Source organism: Scylla paramamosain, unplaced genomic scaffold (genome assembly GCF_035594125.1).
Source record: "Scylla paramamosain isolate STU-SP2022 unplaced genomic scaffold, ASM3559412v1 Contig3, whole genome shotgun sequence".
Lineage (NCBI taxonomy): Eukaryota > Metazoa > Arthropoda > Malacostraca > Decapoda > Portunidae > Scylla > Scylla paramamosain.
The window spans coordinates 1858858-1876697 of NW_026973668.1; the positions used below are offsets into that span (position 1 = coordinate 1858858).

At 43.7% G+C, this 17840-nt stretch overlaps 1 protein-coding gene across 3 annotated transcripts; it reads right to left on the reverse strand.

Annotated features, from left to right (window-relative positions):
- Positions 1-464: 464 nt before the first annotated feature.
- LOC135096279 (gastrula zinc finger protein XlCGF7.1-like) lies at positions 465-16647 on the reverse strand. 3 transcript variants are annotated; one of them, XM_063997651.1, is made up of 3 exons: positions 16231-16647; positions 11425-12481; positions 465-6880 (listed from the first exon to the last, which is right to left on the reverse strand). In XM_063997651.1, the coding sequence occupies exons 2-3, from the start codon at positions 12127-12129 to the stop codon at positions 6623-6625; spliced, it is 963 nt and encodes a 320-aa protein (XP_063853721.1). In that variant the 5' UTR covers positions 12130-12481; positions 16231-16647; the 3' UTR covers positions 465-6622. The 3 variants fall into 3 exon arrangements, with proteins under 3 accessions (XP_063853721.1, XP_063853722.1, XP_063853723.1); XM_063997652.1 differs by lacking the exon at positions 16231-16647 and adding an exon at positions 16075-16170; XM_063997653.1 differs by lacking the exon at positions 465-6880 and adding an exon at positions 6902-8387 and having other exon boundaries at positions 16231-16645.
- Positions 16648-17840: the final 1193 nt, after the last annotated feature.

Genomic DNA, 17840 nt, shown 5'->3' on the forward strand with positions numbered 1-17840 from the left:
ATACTGACAAATAGATAGATAGATAGAGATAAATAGATAGAAAAACAAACGGACAGACAGACAGACAGAGAGCATTGACAATTGAAAGAACGGCATTAGACGGCAAAATCTTTATTATTATTCATAAGTTATAATAATAATAATAATAATAATAATAATAATAATAATAATAATAATAATAATAATAATAATAATAATAATCATATTCTTGGAAGTGATCATAGCATGCATTTGTATCTTAGAAAAAAATGGACTGTGTGTGTGTATGTGTGTGTGTGTGTGTGTGTGTGTATGTGTTTACATTACAAAAATAACAGTATCTTAATGAGGGAATGGAGAGAGAGAGAGAGAGAGAGAGAGAGAGAGAGAGAGAGAGAGAGAGAGAGAGAGAGAGAGAGAGAGAATCTTTAAAAAAATAACAATAATTTTAATGAAAAAAGAAATGAACTGATATGAGAGAGAGAGAGAGAGAGAGAGAGAGAGAGAGAGAGAGAGAGAGAGAGAGAGAGAGAGAGAGAGAGAGAGAGAGAGAGCTCACCAAGCAATCTCCCAATAATAATAACAATTCGAACTAACAAAAATAAACAAATAAAAGAGAAAAAGAGAGAAGAGGAGGAGGAGGAGGAGGAGGTGACCACATAACACAAGCACTACAGCTACCAAAAAAATAATAAATAAATAAAATAATAAAAAATAAAATAATAATAATAATAATAACAAGAGACTAACGTTTTTACAATGACATCGTTCGTGTGTAAAAAAACTCACGTAAAAATAATAATAATAATAATACAAGTTACAAAATTACAGATTACCTTCACCTAACTTCCGTGGGGAGAGAGAGAGAGAGAGAGAGAGAGAGAGAGAGAGAGAGAGAGAGAGAGAGAGAGAGAGAGAGAGAGAGAGAGAGAGAGAGAGCATGTTCTCTCAAGCACAGTACTGCAACTTCTTAGCTTCACAACAGTAAAAAATATATATATATGTAATCTGACTAAAATGGAGAAGAAAAAATAAAAATAAAAAAATAAAAACAAAGATACAAAGAGAGAGAGAGAGAGAGAGAGAGAGAGAGAGAGAGAGAGAGAGAGAGAGAGAGAGAGAGAGCCAGCAATCAACAATTTTTCCTCTTATCCTTTCATCAACATTAATATTTACCGATGTGATGGCGCAGATGAGGTGTTTACCAAGGCAGCGACAGACAGACAGCACAACACACCAGCTGTCTATATTAACACTCCTTCATTATTTAATATATATTTAATCCTAACTCTTGTTTTTAAAGATCATACACTTACCTCAGAAATGGCACTAAGGTGTTTACAGACAGACAGACAGACAGACAGACAGACAGCACAACACACTACCTGTCTTAACATTTTTATTGATTATTCTTTTTTTTTTCCTAATTTTTGTTTTTTAAAGGCCTTATTTAGCTCAGGGATGATGTACATATGGTGTGTTTATAGAGACAGACAGACAGACAGACAGACAGACAGACAGACAGACAGACAGACAGACAGCACACACACTAGCTGGCTGTCTTAACAATGCTTGGTGTCCCTGGTGGCATTAAGGACACACACACACACACACACACACACACACACACACACACACACACACACACACACACACACACACACACACACACACACACTGAGGTTGTTCCCTTTAACCCTTTCATCCCTGGCCAGTGGTGCAAAGTTTGTTGGAAATATAGGTTAAATAATGTCAATTTTAACTTAGACACAAGACTATAGTACAAGGGAATTGCAAGCTTTTTGAACTTTTGTAGGAATTTAAAGCTTACACACACTAAAGGACAATATATAGGTGTTTTTGTCTAGTTTAAATGTGGTTTGAATCTTTAAGTTCAAATTTAAACCTTCCACACAACAGTACAATACAGATGATTTTTTTGTCAAGTTTAGATGTTTGTATTCCCTGACCAAAATAAATAAATAAATAAAATAAAATAAAATAAAAAATGTTTGAGGCAAATTCAAGCTTTTAACTAATAAATTATGTTTGAATTTCAAGCTTACACACATAAAAGTACAATATAGATGGTCTGTCAAGTTTAAACAAATAATCTTTTCATTGTCTGACCAAAAAAATGAAGTCAGAGAAATTTACAGTTCAATCATCAAATTAAGTTCAAATTTCAACCTTTGCCACTCACAAGTACAATATAGAAAATTTTGTCAAGTTTAAATAACATTTGCACCTCCTTACAAAAAAGAACTTGAAATTTAAACTGTAACCATCAAATAGTCAGATTTTCAACCTTCCACACAAATAGAAATACAATACAGATACTTTTAATCAATCAATAAATAAATAAATAAAGTAAAATTAAATAAAATAAAAAATGTTTCAAATAATTATAAACTTTAACCAACAAATACATTTCCAACCTTCCACACACACAATACAATACAAGCCTCTTCCACCAAACTGAAGCCACCTAACCACCTGGACGTCCATCAACGCACGCACGGGGCACCTTTGGACTGGTGGACTGACACATGCACGCACACACACACACACACCTTGGCCGACGCCGGAAAAATTAAATTGGTTTTACATTGTCACTGCTGTTGCCTTGTTCTACAGCCATCACATCACACCCTCCTGTGGTTCTCTGCCTTAAACTATGCTCCTGCTGGTTTGAGAGAGAGAGAGAGAGAGAGAGAGAGAGAGAGAGAGAGAGAGAGAGAGAGAGAGAGAGAGAGAGAGAGAGAGAGAGAGAGAGAGAGAGAGAGGGAATGTAAATATGTAAAAAAAGATTTGAAATTTGGAATCTATGAGTGGATTGGCCAGAGAGAGAGAGAGAGAGAGAGAGAGAGAGAGAGAGAGAGAGAGAGAGAGAGAGAGAGAGAGAGAGAGAATGGATGACATGATACAAGAAAAAAGAAAAAAAAAAAAGAAAAAGAAAAAAAAATCTTATTTCATTTTGTTCACTCACTGCTTGACTAAACTTGTAGTACTCTTAAAGGACTGAGAGGGGCTGGGGGGAAGGGGGAATGGGACCTGTACTAAGGGGCTAATGGGGGTGGGGGGGACTACGGGACACAGGTTAGGTTAGATAAGGGTGTGGAGTATATCCTGAGGTGTGTGTGCCTGTTAGTTGTGGTAAACCCTTGCACTGGCTGGCTGGCTGGCTGACTGACTGGATGGCTGGCTGACTTAGGTTAGGTTAGGTTAGGATTAAAGTTAGAATAAGGTTAGGTTAGGTTAGGTTAGGATTAAAGTTAGAATAAGATTAGGTTAGGTTAGGTTAGGATCAAAGTTAGAATAAGATTAGGTTTAATTAGGTTAGGTTAGGTTAGGTTAGGTTAGGTTAGGTTAGGCTAGGCTAGGGATGGACTGTCCTGTTGGGTTAGGTTAGGGTAAAGTTAAGTTAGGATCAAAGTTAGAATAAGATTAGGTTTAATTAAGTTAGTATAGATTCAGATTAAGATTCAGTTAGGTAAGATTAGGTTAGGTTAAGAGGAGGTGATAGGTCAGGCTAGGTTAGGCCAGGGATGGGGTGTCCTGAGGAGAGGGGCTGGCTTGCATGGGTGCTGTCCGGGGCTGTGGTGGTGTGGGTTAGGTCAGGGCTGGACTGATGGACTGAATGGGCCTGTCAGTTAGGTTAGGTCAGGGCTGGACTGTCGGACTGTGTGGAACGGAGTCAGATTGGGTCAGCGCTGTAGTGTGGGCTGATAGTCAGGTTAGGTCAGGTCACAAGTGGGCTGTCCTGTGGAGAGGGGCTGTGAGGGGGTGGAGGCTGTGTGGGGCTGTCAGTTCTCTCTCTCTCTCTCTCTCTCTCTCTCTCTCTTACACACACACACACACACACACACACACACACACACTTGCATTCAGTTTTTCTCTCTCAATTTTCTCTCCTTTCAAAAATTTTCTCTCCAATCACAACATGTCATTATTTTTTGTACTTGTAAAATTTGTGGTTTTCTGATTTTTTTTTTACTTTATTTTCATCATCTCTTCCTAGCCATTTCATCATTTTCTTATATTTAACACACAAATTTAGAAGTTATTGGGGTTTTCACTTCTACTACAGCCTGTTAAACTATCCCTGGAACCTTCAAAACCCCAATAACTTCCAGTACAGCCTGTTAATCTATTAGAACCTTGAAAACCCCAATAACTTCCAGTACAGCCTGTTAAATTATCCCTGGAACCTTGAAAACCCCAGTAACTTCCATTACATCCTGTTAAACTATCTCTGGAACCTTGAAAACCCCAGTAACTTCCATTACATCCTGTTAAACTATTCCTGGAGCCTTGAAAACCCCAATAACTTCCACTACATCCTGTTAAACTATCCCTGGAGCCTTGAAAACCCCAATAACTTCCACTACATCCTGTTAAACTATCCCTGGAGCCTTGAAAACCCCAATAACTTCCACTACATCCTGTTAAACTATCCCTGGAGCCTTGAAAACCCCAATAACTTCCACTACAGCCTGCTAAAATCCACAAAACTAGGACACCAAAATATTTAGCGTCACAGTATACTAATTATAAGCCAGATTTATCACAGCTACCCACACACACACCAAAAAACAGACAGCCTCCAGCACAACCTTCACTACTGACAGCTTGTAATTTAAAGAGGGGCAAGGTAAGGGGCACTGAATAGGCAGATAGTCAGTGCCATGCTTCTTTGTATATCTAAAGGCAGATGGAGGAGGAGGAGGAGGAGGAGGAGGAGGAGGAGGAGGAGGAGGAGGAGGAGGAGGAGGAGGAGGAGGAGGAGGAGGAGGAGGAGGAGGGATTGGATATGAAAATGAAGTTTGGAAGAGGAGGAAGAGAAGTTAATGAAGAGGACACAGAGATGATGAAAAGAAGTGAGGAAGAGGAGAAAGAGCAGAAGAAGAGAGAAAACAGAGGAGGAAGAGGAGAAATAGTAGAGAGAGATAGAGAGAGAGAGAATAGTCACATATGCTCTGTAATAATAGTAATAGTAATAGTAGTAGTAGTAATAGTAGTAGTAGTAGTAGTAACACAACCAGCCTGTCAGCCAGCCCAGTCTCCCACACTAATACAACTGCGTAAATAATGAAATTTTTCTGCATCTCTCCTTCAATTTTACCCTTTCTTGACTCACTCAGAACCCAGGCCTCTCTTCTGAAACTCTGCCCTCTCACCACAACCATTTCCTAGGGCCGCAGAGACGACTAGCCAGGTTCTTGAGAGCATTCCTCCTGCTCGTAATGTAGAAATGTCATCAATCTTCCACCAGGACTGTAAAAACACACTCAAAAACCCGCATGACTTCAACCACAGCCCTCGGAATGTAGTGGAGATGTCAAGGAGTGCTGTGACTACAAGCGCAACCTTTACTTTCAGAGAGACCTGGCTTGTTTACCATTCAGGGACGCAGGGACGTGGCCAAGATGCCTTCATGGGGTCAGGGGATCAGGGAATGCAAGGACAGAGGGGAGGGAGGGGGAGGAGAGGACGGCGATGAGCTGGAGGCAGTTGGAGGGATAGTGATGATGGCAGCCTGTGTGTGTGTGTGTGTGTGTGTGTGTGTGTGTGTGTGTGTGTGTGTGTGTGTGTGTGTGTGTGTGTGTGTGTGTGTGCGCATCGTCGTCCTTTCCTCAGCAAGCGCACAGGATAAGATGAATGATCGAGAGAGAGAGAGAGAGAGAGAGAGAGAGAGAGAGAGAGAGAGAGAGAGAGAGAGAGAGAGAGAGAGAGAGAGAGAGAGAGAGAGAGAGAGAGAGATTTGAAACATCCTATGGCAGAAATTTCTTTACATCTTTGTTGAAGTTTCTCTTTCTTTCTCTCTCTCTTTTTCTCCCTCTCTCTCTCCCTCTCTCTATTTTCTTCCAGGGTGAGAAGAGTGAACTAGCTTAGAAATTTAGGATGAGTGGTGCTAGTGACTGAGAGAGAGAGAGAGAGAGAGAGAGAGAGAGAGAGAGAGAGAGAGAGAGAGAGAGAGAGAGAGAGAGAGAGAGAGAGAGAGAGAGAGGGTACTATTAAAAGCTAAAATCTGAGACACACACTTCATACAATAATCTGTCCCCACCTACGAACATTATCTAGACCTACAACTGAGAGAGAGAGAGAGAGAGAGAGAGAGAGAGAGAGAGAGAGAGAGAGAGAGAGAGAGAGAGAGAGAGAGAGAGAGAGCACATATTGGGATGTATACAAGCACTTTAAAGATTTACACACAATCCTTTTATACATATTTGTCCTATTCTGTGTGCTGTGGCCTGTGCATTGCTGCGGCACCCTGACCCACCCAGGGCCACGCCGGGCCACGCAGGGCCACGCAGGGCCACACGGGCACACCAGAGCTCAAGCCACAAAAAAAATATCATAATAACTGCTAAGATAGAAAGATGCAAAAGGGGGAAGGAAGGAAGGAAGGAGAGGGTAAGAGAGAGAGAGAGAGAGAGAGAGTGAGTGGTTTGTGGTTTAGTACTACTACCTTTAAGTAACAGTAAGCTACGTCATAGTCCGTTGTCCTCCCCGCTGCGGCGCCGGCCGGCCCAGCGCGCCGCAGCCGTGGCGGGGCCGGGGGACGCCGCCCCCGGCCCTGCCACAGGGCCGGGCTGGGCGGGAGGGCGGGAGGGAAGAAGGCTGACTGTGTGCGGCAGCGTCACGCATCGGCGGGCCATGGCGGGCCGCGGCTGGCCAGGGGGACGCTGCCGCAGACACTACCCTTACGCCTGCAACCTGCGCTCCTGCCCCGAGGGGAGCGGGGGGCCAGGGAGGAGCCCAGCCAGCCGGGCACCACACCGGCTGGGAGGGGCACCAGCCGGGAGGAGTCAAACCATCCGGGGGTGGTGGAGTCGGAGGGCTGGGAGGTTGGGGCCAGCCGGTGACTGTCGAACCATCCGGGGTGGGCCGCGCCAGTCTGTGGAAGTGTGTGGTACCAGCGTGGGTGGGGGGGAGGTGGAGGGGCAGGAAGAGGAGCAGGAAGAGGAAGAGGAGGAGGACTGAACTCTTGACAAGCTCAGAGGAAGGAGGAGGAGGAGGAGTTAGAGGAGGAGGAGGAGGAGGAGGAGGAGGAGGAGGAGGAGGAGGAGGAGGAGGTGGTGGTGGTGGTGGTGGTGACAGCTTGAGTGACTATCTCTCTCTCTCTCTAATAATGGTGGTGGTGGTGGTGGTGGTGGCCTGTCTCTCACACCTCTCACTCTCTCTCCAGGCGGTGGTGGCGGTGGTGGTGTGCCTCTCCCTCTCTGTGGTGGTGGCGGTGGTTGTGGTGTCAGCACTGAGGTAGTTGTCAATAAGATGATGTCCGCCAGTCCAAGCTGCCATGTTAAGCTTCAGGGTTCTCACAGATTCAATATCTTCACTATTCAAGCTTCAGTGGGTCCTCAATAAGCTTTCTCGACTCGGCCAGAAGTAGCAAGCTTGATCCGTCACCAAGCTTCACCACTCCAACATTGAGGTGTCACTTCAAGCTGTGGTCATCTTGAATTAAGCTCCAGTAGTCATCAAATAAGCTTTTTGACTCAGCCAGAGGTAGTAAGCTTGATCCGTCACCAAGCTTCACCACTCCAACATTGAGGTGTCACTTCAAGCTGTGGTCATCTTGAATTAAGCTCCAGTGGCCGTCAATTAGGCTTTTTAGCAAGCTTGATCCGTCACCAAGCTTTAATTTGTCAAGCTTCACCACTCCTCTATATTCCGTCACTTCAAGCTGTGGTCAATCTTGAATTAAGCTTTTCGACTCAGCCAGAGGTAGCAAGCTTGGTCAGTTGCCGAGGTAAGCTTGAGCAGTCACCGAGCTTCAATAATCCACGGTGTCACTTCAAGCTTTGGTGGTCCTCAGTTAAACCTTTTTGGACTCAGCTAGAGGTAGTCAGCTTGATCACTCACCAAGCTTCAATTTTACCAAGCTTTATTACTTCTCAGCATTCTAAGGTGTCACTTCAAGCTGTGGTCATCTTGAATTAAGCTCCAGTGGCCGTCAATCAAGCTTTTTTGAACTCAGCCAGAGGTAGTAAGCTTGATCCATCACCAAGCTTCCGTTTATTAAGCTTCACCACTCCTCAGCATTCTAAGGTATCACTTCAAGCTGCGGTCATCTTGAATTAAGCCTTTTTCGACCCACCAAGCCACACCACACAAGAACTATCCGAGGTCACTGTGTCAAGCTGGGACGTGGCGCTGTTTGGTGACCTCTGCAGTCATCACCACTACTGTCATCACCACTATCACCACCAAGGACAAGGATGGAGGACGAGGAGGAGGAGGAGGAGGAGGAGGAGGAGGAGGAGGAGGGCACAGGCTTGGTGGCAGATTGACCGTCATCACCATCATCACCACCACCGTCACCACCGCTGGGGGGTTGCGAGGGGGCACCATCACCATCACCACCATCACCATCACCATCGCTGGAAGGTTCTGGGGGCAGCCTGGTGGGGAGTGAACCTCGCTGATGGTGGGGTGATGAAGGGGGGAGGGGGAGGGGAGGGTCTCTCTCTCTCTCTCTCTCTCTCTCTCTCTCTCTCTCTCTCTCTCTCTCTCTCTCTCTCTCTCTCTCTCTCATTCCTTGATTTTCTCATTCATTTGTTCATTCTCTCTCTCTCTCTCTCTCTCTCTCTCTCTCTCTCTCTCTCTCTCTCTCTCTCTCTCTCTCTCTCTCTCTCTCTCTCTCTCACTTATTACCTCCACAACCCCCCTCCTCTTCCCCTATCCTCCTCCTCCTCCTCCTCCTCCTCCTCCTCCTCTTCTCACCACATCTCTCTCTCCCTCCTCCTCTTCTCTCCACACCTTCCTCCTCCTCCTCCTCCTCCTCCTCTTTCTCCTTCTCCTCCACCACCTCCACCACTGCCACCACCACCACCACCACCACCCCCCTCTCCCCCACACTCACAGATCAAGGGGGCAGAGAGAAGGGAAGGGTTGGGGGGCGCCGGGGGGGGTCTCACAGCCCACAGCTCCCGTCCAACACCCCTACATCCATTGGCTGTAGTAGTAGTAGGAGTAGTAGTAGTAGTAGTAGTAGTAGTGAAGCCAGCAGAGGGTGGTGGTGGCGGTGGTGGCGGTGGTGGTGGTGGTATTGAAAGAACATATCAGGATTTCATTCTTTTGTTTTTTTCTTTTTTTTTTTTAAACGGTGAAAAATCTTGGGTGGGGTTTTGAAAGATCTGAACTGTTATTGTTATTGTTGTTGTTGTTGTTTATATATCAATTCACTGTTGGTTCTTTTTTTCTTTTTCGCTTCTCATTATCATTATTATTATTATTATTATTATTATTATTATTTTTGTGAATTGAGTCTGAATATCATCATTATTATTATTATTATTATTATCATCATCATCATTATTATTATTAACAGCAAAAACACAATTAATAAAATGAAAGCATAAGCACCAACAGCAGCAGCAGCAGCGGCAGTAGTAGTAGTAGTAGTAGCAGTAGTAGTAGTAGTAGTAGTAGTAGTAGTAGTGATAATAATTGTAGTAGTAGTAGTAAAGTTATAATAGTAGTAGTAAAAGTAGTAGTAATAGTAGTAGTAGTAGTAGTAGTAGTAGCAGTAGTAGCAGTAGCAGCAGCAGTAGTAGTAACAGCAGTAGCAGTAGTAATAATAATAGTAGCAGTAGTAGTGGGAGCAGTAGTACTAGTAGTAGTAGTAATAGTAGCAGTAGTAGAAGTAGTAGTAATAGTATTAGTAGTAGTAACAGCAGCAGCAGCAGCAGTAGTAGAAGTAGTAGTAGTAGTAGTAGTAGTAGCACTAATAGCAGAGATAGTGGTAGTAGCAGTAGTAAACCCAGGCACAAGTTGGCATGCACACACACACACACACACACTAACCTCTCAACTAACTCTTAAGAACCCTAAAAACACCCTTAAAAACCCGCGTCACTTCAACTACAGCCTTTGCAATGTAGTGAAGATAAGGCGTGAGTGTTTTGAATCACACTCCTTATAAACAGAAGGGTTGGTGCGGGAAGCCATCAGGCCTACACGTGGCAGTCCTTGTACAAAACACACCTGTCTGTTTCCACCTGTCACCCCCAGCCATACACCTGTCCAGCCTCATTAAGCTCCCTACTGACTCAGCACTAACAGCCCAATTACCCAGTGAAATGTTGTGTTATCTAAAGGGTGTTTAGCTTCTTGTTATTCATCTAATTCATCTTCTTTTCCTTCCTCTAATTCATCTTCTTTTTTCTTCCTCTTTTCTTCATTTTCCTTGTATTTCCTTCCTCCTCTTCCTTTTCCTCCTTCTTTCCTCCTTTATTCCTATTTGTCTTGTTCATATTTTTTATTTTCTTATTTACTTGTTTATCATCATTCTTCTTTTCTTTATTTATTTTCTTTTTATTTACTTGCTTATCATCATTCTTCTCTTCTTTCTCTTCTTCCTTCCTTTTTCTGTCTCATTTGAATTTGTTGATTTTTTATTTTTTTGCCTATAATTGTTTACTGACTGGCTGACTGACTGGCTGACTGACTGACTGGCTGACTGACTGACTGGCTGACTGACTGACTGACTGACTGGCTGGCTGGCTGGCTGAATGACTGACTGACTGGATGACTGACTGACTGATTGACTGACTGGCTGGCTGGCTGGCTGAATGACTGACTGACTGACTGGATGACTGACTGACTGATTGAATGACTGGCTGACTGACTGACTGACTGACTGACTGACTGACTGACTGACTGACTGACTGGCTGACTAACACACACACACACACTCACTGAAAACACACAACTAGAAGCAACAGTAGAAGCAGTAATAGCAGCAGCAGCAGCAGCAGTAGTAGCAGTAGTAGTAGTAGTAGTAGTAGTAGTAGTAGTAGTAGTAGTAGTAGTAGTATGATCAAATTAGTAACATCTATGTACACTATTAACAGCATAGTGAAGATAGTAATAAAAATCTTCAAAAATTCTACATGTATATATATATATAATGCTAAACAAAAATATTTTTATAACAATTAAGACAGACATGCAGTGTGTGGGAGGAGGAGGAGGAGGAGGAGGAGGAGGAGGAGGAGGAGGAGGAGGAGGAGGAGGAGGAGGAGGAGGATTAACACAAGAAAGAGAAGAGGAGGAGGAGGAAGAAGAGGGGATGAGAATAAACATGAGGAAAAGGAAGAAGAGGAATAAAAAAAGGAAGAAAAGGAGATGACCTCCCACACACACACACACACACACACACACACACACACACACACACACACACACACACACACACACAAAGCACAGCGTGAAAAGTGGAAAAAAATAAGAAAATAAAGAAAAAAACATTAGAACAATACACAGAGAGAGAGAGAGAGAGAGAGAGAGAGAGAGAGAGAGAGAGAGAGAGAGAGAGAGAGAGAGAGAGGCAGGCACATGCAGACAGACAGGCACAGGCAGGCAGGCAGGGGCAGACAGACAGACAGACAAACAGACAGACAGACGGACGGGAAGGTAACGAGTGTAATAACCTACGTGGGATATTTTGTGAGACTTGAGGTCAGATTTCCTGATGAAGTACTCGCCACACTCGTTGCACTCGTTGGTCTTCTCCCCGGTGTGGATCAGCTTGTGTGACTTGAGGTGGCTCTTCTGGGTGAGCATCTTGCCGCACTCCTCACACTTGAAGCGCTTCTCCCCGGTGTGCGTGAAGCGGTGCCGCTGGAGGTTGCCCTTGCTGGAGAAGCGCTTCCGGCACTCGTCGCACTCGAAGCGCTTCTCGCCGGAGTGCATCAGCTTGTGCGTCTTGAGGTGGCCCTTCTGCAGGAACAGCTTGCCGCACTCCTCGCAGGCGAACCGCTTCTCCCCGGTGTGCGTCAGCTTGTGCCGCTGCATGTTGCCCTTGCTGATGAAGCGGTTGCCGCACACGTCGCACTCAAAGTTCTTCTCGCCGGTGTGCATCAGCTTGTGTGCCTTGAGGTGGCCCTTCTGTGCGAAGGGCTTGCTGCACTCCTCGCACTCGAAGCGCTTCTCCCCGGTGTGCGTGATCCAGTGGCGCTGCAGGTTGCCCTTGCTGGAGAACCACTTGGAGCACTCGGGGCACTCGAACAGCTTCTTGCCCCGCGGCGGCACGTTGGGCTCCTCCTCCTTCACGTAGTTGACGTCCTTGTCGCGGTTGAACACTTTGTTCCACTCCTCGTACTCGTAGTACTTCTCCTGGCAGCTCGGGTAGCGGTCCATGGCTGGGGGGGGGGGGCTCGGGTGGCTGGGGGGTAGGCTAGGGTGTGGTGTGCGCCCCCCGTGGTTCAGGGATGAGGTGCTGTGGGGCCAACTGGCATAGATCGGCGCGTCAGGCCTGGGACCGGCGCGGGCTGGGGCGGCTCAGCACACCACTGTCCTGGGGCATACTACACCGCCGCCGCTGCTGCCTCACACTGCCGGCTGCTGCTGCTGCTACTGCTGCTGCGGGGCTCTGGCACACCCCTTCCCAGGCTCATGTCAGGGCCGTGTGGGGCTGCGGCTGCTGCGGCTGCTGCTGCTGCTGCGGCTGCTGCTGCTGCTGCTGCTGGGGCTGCCGGGGGCCTGTGGGGACCTGTTGGGGAGGTGGTGGGGTGAGGCGGGTGTCTGGCACATCCTGGCACAGCAGACATGTTGTGGTACATCACGTGTCATAAGTGGGACACAAACTTGACACAACATTACACATCATTACATTAACATTTCTTATACAACTCAAACAAAACACTAAACACACACACACACACACACACACACACATATTCTCACTATTACCCCTACTACTACTACTGTGTGTGTGTGTGTGTGTGTGTGTGTGTGTGTTGCCATGTCTGGGCTGCCCCATTTAGGATTGCTGGCCTGGTATAGAGACAGAGTATTATTATTATTATTATTATTATTATTATTATTATTATTATTATTATTATTATTATTATTATTATTATGTTAGTAAAATTAGCTTTTGGTTTGGAAGAGTTAGGCTGTTTGGTTAAATAAGTTTTTTAGGCAGAATTGAAGTTGAGTGTACTTCCAAGTTCACCAAGTTAGGTTAGGTTAGCTTAAATTATTAGTCCAGTTTGGTTTTGACACAGAAAAGTTAAGTTAGATTAATTAAGACAGAAAAGATAAGTTAAGTAATTGTGAGAGAAAATTTAGGATAGATTAATTAAGAGACAAAAGTTAGGTTAGGTTAATTAAGAAAAAGTTAGGATAGATTAATTGAGAGAGGTTAGGATAAATTAATTAAGAGAGAGAAAGTCGTCAGATTAATTAAGAGACAAAAGTTAAGTTAGATTAATTGAGAGAGAAACTTAGAATAAATTACCTGAGAGAGAAAAGTTAGGTTAGTTTAAGAAAAAAGTTAGGTTAAAAAAAAAAGTTAGGTTAAGAAAAAGTTAGGTTAGGTTAAGAAAAAAGTTAGGTTAGGTTAAGAAAAAAGTTAGGTTAGGAAAAAGTTAGGTTAGGTTAAGAAAAAAGTTGTTAGATTAAGAAAAAAGTTAGGTTAGGTTAAGAAAAAGTTAGGTTAGGTTAAGAGAAAAGTTAGATTAGGTTAAGAAAAAAGTTAGGTTAAGAAAAAAGTTAGGTTTGGTTAAGAAAAAAGTTAGATTAAGAAAAAAGTTAGGTTAGGTTAAGAAAAAAGTTAGGTTAGGTTGAGAAAAGTTAGGTTTGGTTAAGAAAAAAGTTATAAGTTAAAGATTATTATTTTTTATCAAGCCATGCCCTAAAACACCCTTAAAAGCCAAACACTGCAATAGAACACCCTAAAATACCCTAAAATGCCCTTAAACACCCTAAAAACTCAAACACTGCAATATAACACCCTAAAATGCCCTTAAACACCCTAAAAACCCAAACACTGCAATATAACACCCTAAAATGCCCTTAAGCACCCTAAAAAACCCAAACACTGCAATATAACACCCTAAAATGTCCTTAAACACCCTAAAAACCCAAAACACTGCAATGTAACACCCTAAAATGCCCTTAACCACCCTAAAAACCCAAACACTGCAATATAACACCCTAAAATGTCCTTAAACACCCTAAAAACCCAAAACACTGCAATGTAACACCCTAAAATGCCCTTAACCACCCTAAAAACCCAAACACTGCAATATAACACCCTAAAATGCCCTTAAACACCCTAAAAACCCAAACACTGCAATATAACACCCTAAAATGCCCTTAAACACCCTAAAGACCCAAAACACTGCAATGTAACACCCTAAAATGCCACAAAACACTTTCAAATGTCCCTGAAACACCCCAGAATGCCAAAGACTGGAATAAAACTCGTTAAAACACCTTGAAAATCGAAACACTGGAGATATGCTGCAATTAATTACCCTTAAACACCGTAGAATATTCTAAAAAACCCACGCTGGCCAAAAATTGTAATAAAACGCGCAATAAATGTTGTGATAACCAAAGCAATGCGATAAAACAACCTTAACTGGCATCCAAACTATAGATTAACTGCAGAAAGTGAAATGAAACGCTGAAAAAATAAATGAGGACGAAAAAAACGCATCTCGTCAACGCACACACTTAAAAACACTGCCAGTAAGTAAATAAATAAATGAAAACGCATCTCGTCAACGCGCACACTTAAAAACACTGCCAGTAAGTAAATAAATAAATGGAAACGCACAGAAAAGTTAACGTAACCGACACGCACACGCACACACACACACATAATGAAAACTAACCTAACCTAACTAAACCAAAAAATAAATAAATAAATAAATAAATGAATAAATAAATAAAAATCTTATCAAAATACCAACAAAACCATTAATAAACACACTCAATACTTAAAACAAACACAAACACACCCTGTAACACCCTAATAAACAAAATAACCACACTAAACAAACAAACCACAAACACAGAATAATGAACAGAAATTACCACAAAATAACTAAAAAAAAAAACACTTTGAAACACACTGGATCACCCTAACACACCCTGGGACCCTCTACAGCACCCTGATAAACCCTAACTATACACCCTGAGAGAAACACCAACACACATCATTCAAACGGCTCATAACGACTGCCTGGGATCAGACCTTACAAAATAATGCAGAAACACACCCTGAAACACCCTAAAACACCCTAGAACACCCTGAAACCCTGAAACATCCTGAAACACCCTAAAAACACCCTGAAACACCCTAAAAACACCCTGAAACATCCTAAAACACCCTAAAAACACCCTGAAACACCCTAAAAACACCCTGAAACACCCTAAAACACCCTGAAACATCCTAAAACACCCTGAAACCCTGAAACATCCTGAAACACCCTAAAAACACCCTAAAACACCCTGAAACACCCTAAAAACACCCTGAAACACCCTAAAAACACCCTGAAACATCCTAAAACACCCTGAAACACCCTAAAAACCCTAAAACACCCTGAAACCCTGAAACACCCTGAAACACCCTAAAACACCCTGAAACACCCTAAAAACCCTAAAACACCCTGAAACCCTGAAACACCCTAAAAACACCCTGAAACACCCTAAAAACACCCTTATCCACAATTATCAGTATATTTGGCTAGGTATTCTTTAAATTTTCTTCCCTCTCCAGTTCATTCATATTTTTTTCACTTCTAGATGGGACAGGGTGAGGTAACCAGTGAAAGGGTGATTAAGACACCCTGGCCAGCCACCCTAACTAGGAAAACCATGATAACCATTGACAAAGCACATAACAAAGAACATTACCCACTTATCACCCTAAAACACATGGGGAGACAAGGAAGACACCCTTCAAGCACCCTAATTCACCCTGGCTCACCCTACCCATGCACCCTTGTCCCTGCACCCCACGCTGCCACACACACGCGCGCACGCACACCCTAACATGCCATAGAAGCAGGTTATGGCACCCTAGGCAGTTTGAAAGCATTATAATGAGCTACGGCGGTGACCCACTCAGCTGGGACCCCACGCTTGTGACCCCCGCCTCCCGGTGAATGACCTCTGCTGGCCCCTGCTGCTGACTAGCTGGGCAGGTCACGCTGGAGTGGTGCCCTGTGAGCCTGGGGAAGCCACCGGGGCAGGGCACGGCGGCGGGGAGAGGCCACAGAGGGTCATATGAGGTCAGGTCAACCCAGCCGGGAAGAGAAACTTGTTGGGTAAACCTGCTACTGAACGTACCTTCCTAACTACCGCTACTACTGTGACTAGGCCTGCCCCTCGGTGCCTGGCGGGCCGTGCAGGCTGCCTAGGTCACGGGGGGCGCGGGCAGCCAGGCCTATGACCCCAGCTAGGCCTACAGGCATCACTAGCTAAGGCGAGGAGGAGAAATCTTACCTGAATTTGAACGCCGCTGTCTTGTATTAGCAATATATCCCTCCTCTCCTTATTTAGCCTCCCCCTGGGGCTGTCTGGGGGTGGGTGGGACCCTTAGCAACCCTGAGGGACACGCTGGGGGGTGGGAGGGGGTCAAAACACCCTGGAAAATGTTAGAAATAAGGGCGATTAACGGCAGAAAGACAGCTTGTTTGTTTTGGTGAGCCACTCTTTGCTTCGGTCCCGCGGAGAGAAGCTTCGGTTCCCAATGGCTGCCTTAACCCCCCTTTTAGCCGTCTCCTGCCCTTTATTTCAGCCTCTCCAGCCCTGTATCTCGCCTCTATGTCCTTTTCCACGCGGCCAGCATGCGAGTGTGTGTGCAGGAGGCCCCCAGGTGGTTGTACATGCGGGAAACGAGTGTGTAGTTAATATGGCGGAGGGTTTACATTGTCGTTAGATCCCCCATTTTAGAATCCCCCGGCCCGCTATTCTCACAGTGGAAATGCTGTTATTATTACCAACCACAACCTTATTTCCGCACCCCTCACCCTTTCTATTATTATTTTTATGCTCTTTCTTATTTTTAACGTTGTTTTTCGTCAGTTGGTGAATTCGGGATGGCTTCAGATAGCAGGTCTTTGTTGCTTGTTTAAGAAATTATGTTTGGCATTAATTGTGACGTCACCTCAAGCGGCGTCCATTGACTAACGGTACTTCTGTTACTGGTAGAAGTGGTAGCAGTGGTAGTAATAATTATGGCTACTATGACAATAAACAAAAACTACATCGCCTTCTTGATATGAATTTTTTCTTTCTTTTTTATCTATTTCTTTTTTGTACTCGTCTATACAGTGAAGGGATTAGCAGTGAAATTAATGACCTGGATTAATAAACACCTAAATTAATGTAACTAAACTCTTCTACGGAAACCCGCAATGCTTTTTTAAATATTATCTATACTAGTACATGAGATGAAAAGAAACTACAGTACTATTCTCAAGGTTATCAATGAATAGTAATAATAGTAATAAAAGGATAGTCGAATGGTCACTGGAAAGCAAGGAAAAGGAAGAAATGTTATGATTCTTGATAAAATGCATCTATTTGTGCCATTAGTAGTAGTAATAGTAGTAGTAGTATTTAAGATGTAAGAAAATATTGGTACTACATTCAATTCTAGCGGTTCATTTAAAACTCTCTCTCTCTCTCTCTCTCTCTCTCTCTCTCTCTCTCTCTCTCTCTCTCTCTCTCTCTCTCTCTCTCTCTCTCTCTCTCTCTCTCTCTCTCCGTTATGAGATAAATTAATAGAATATCTTACATAAAAAAATATTGTGATTCTTTTTTATATTGAGAGAGAGAGAGAGAGAGAGAGAGAGAGAGAGAGAGAGAGAGAGAGAGAGAGAGAGAGAGAGAGAGAGAGAGAGAGAGAAGGAATAAACAAACCAGCTAGCAATAATGTAAGGAATAGATAGAAAAAATAATAATACAAGAAAGGCAGAGAATTAATGATGAATAAAATTGGCGATAACAAAATAAAACAAAACTTTACAGAAACAGAAGTTAAAAAAGAAAACTCGATAAACAGTAAGAAAGAAAGAGAGAAAGAAAGAGAAACTGAATAAATATATAGA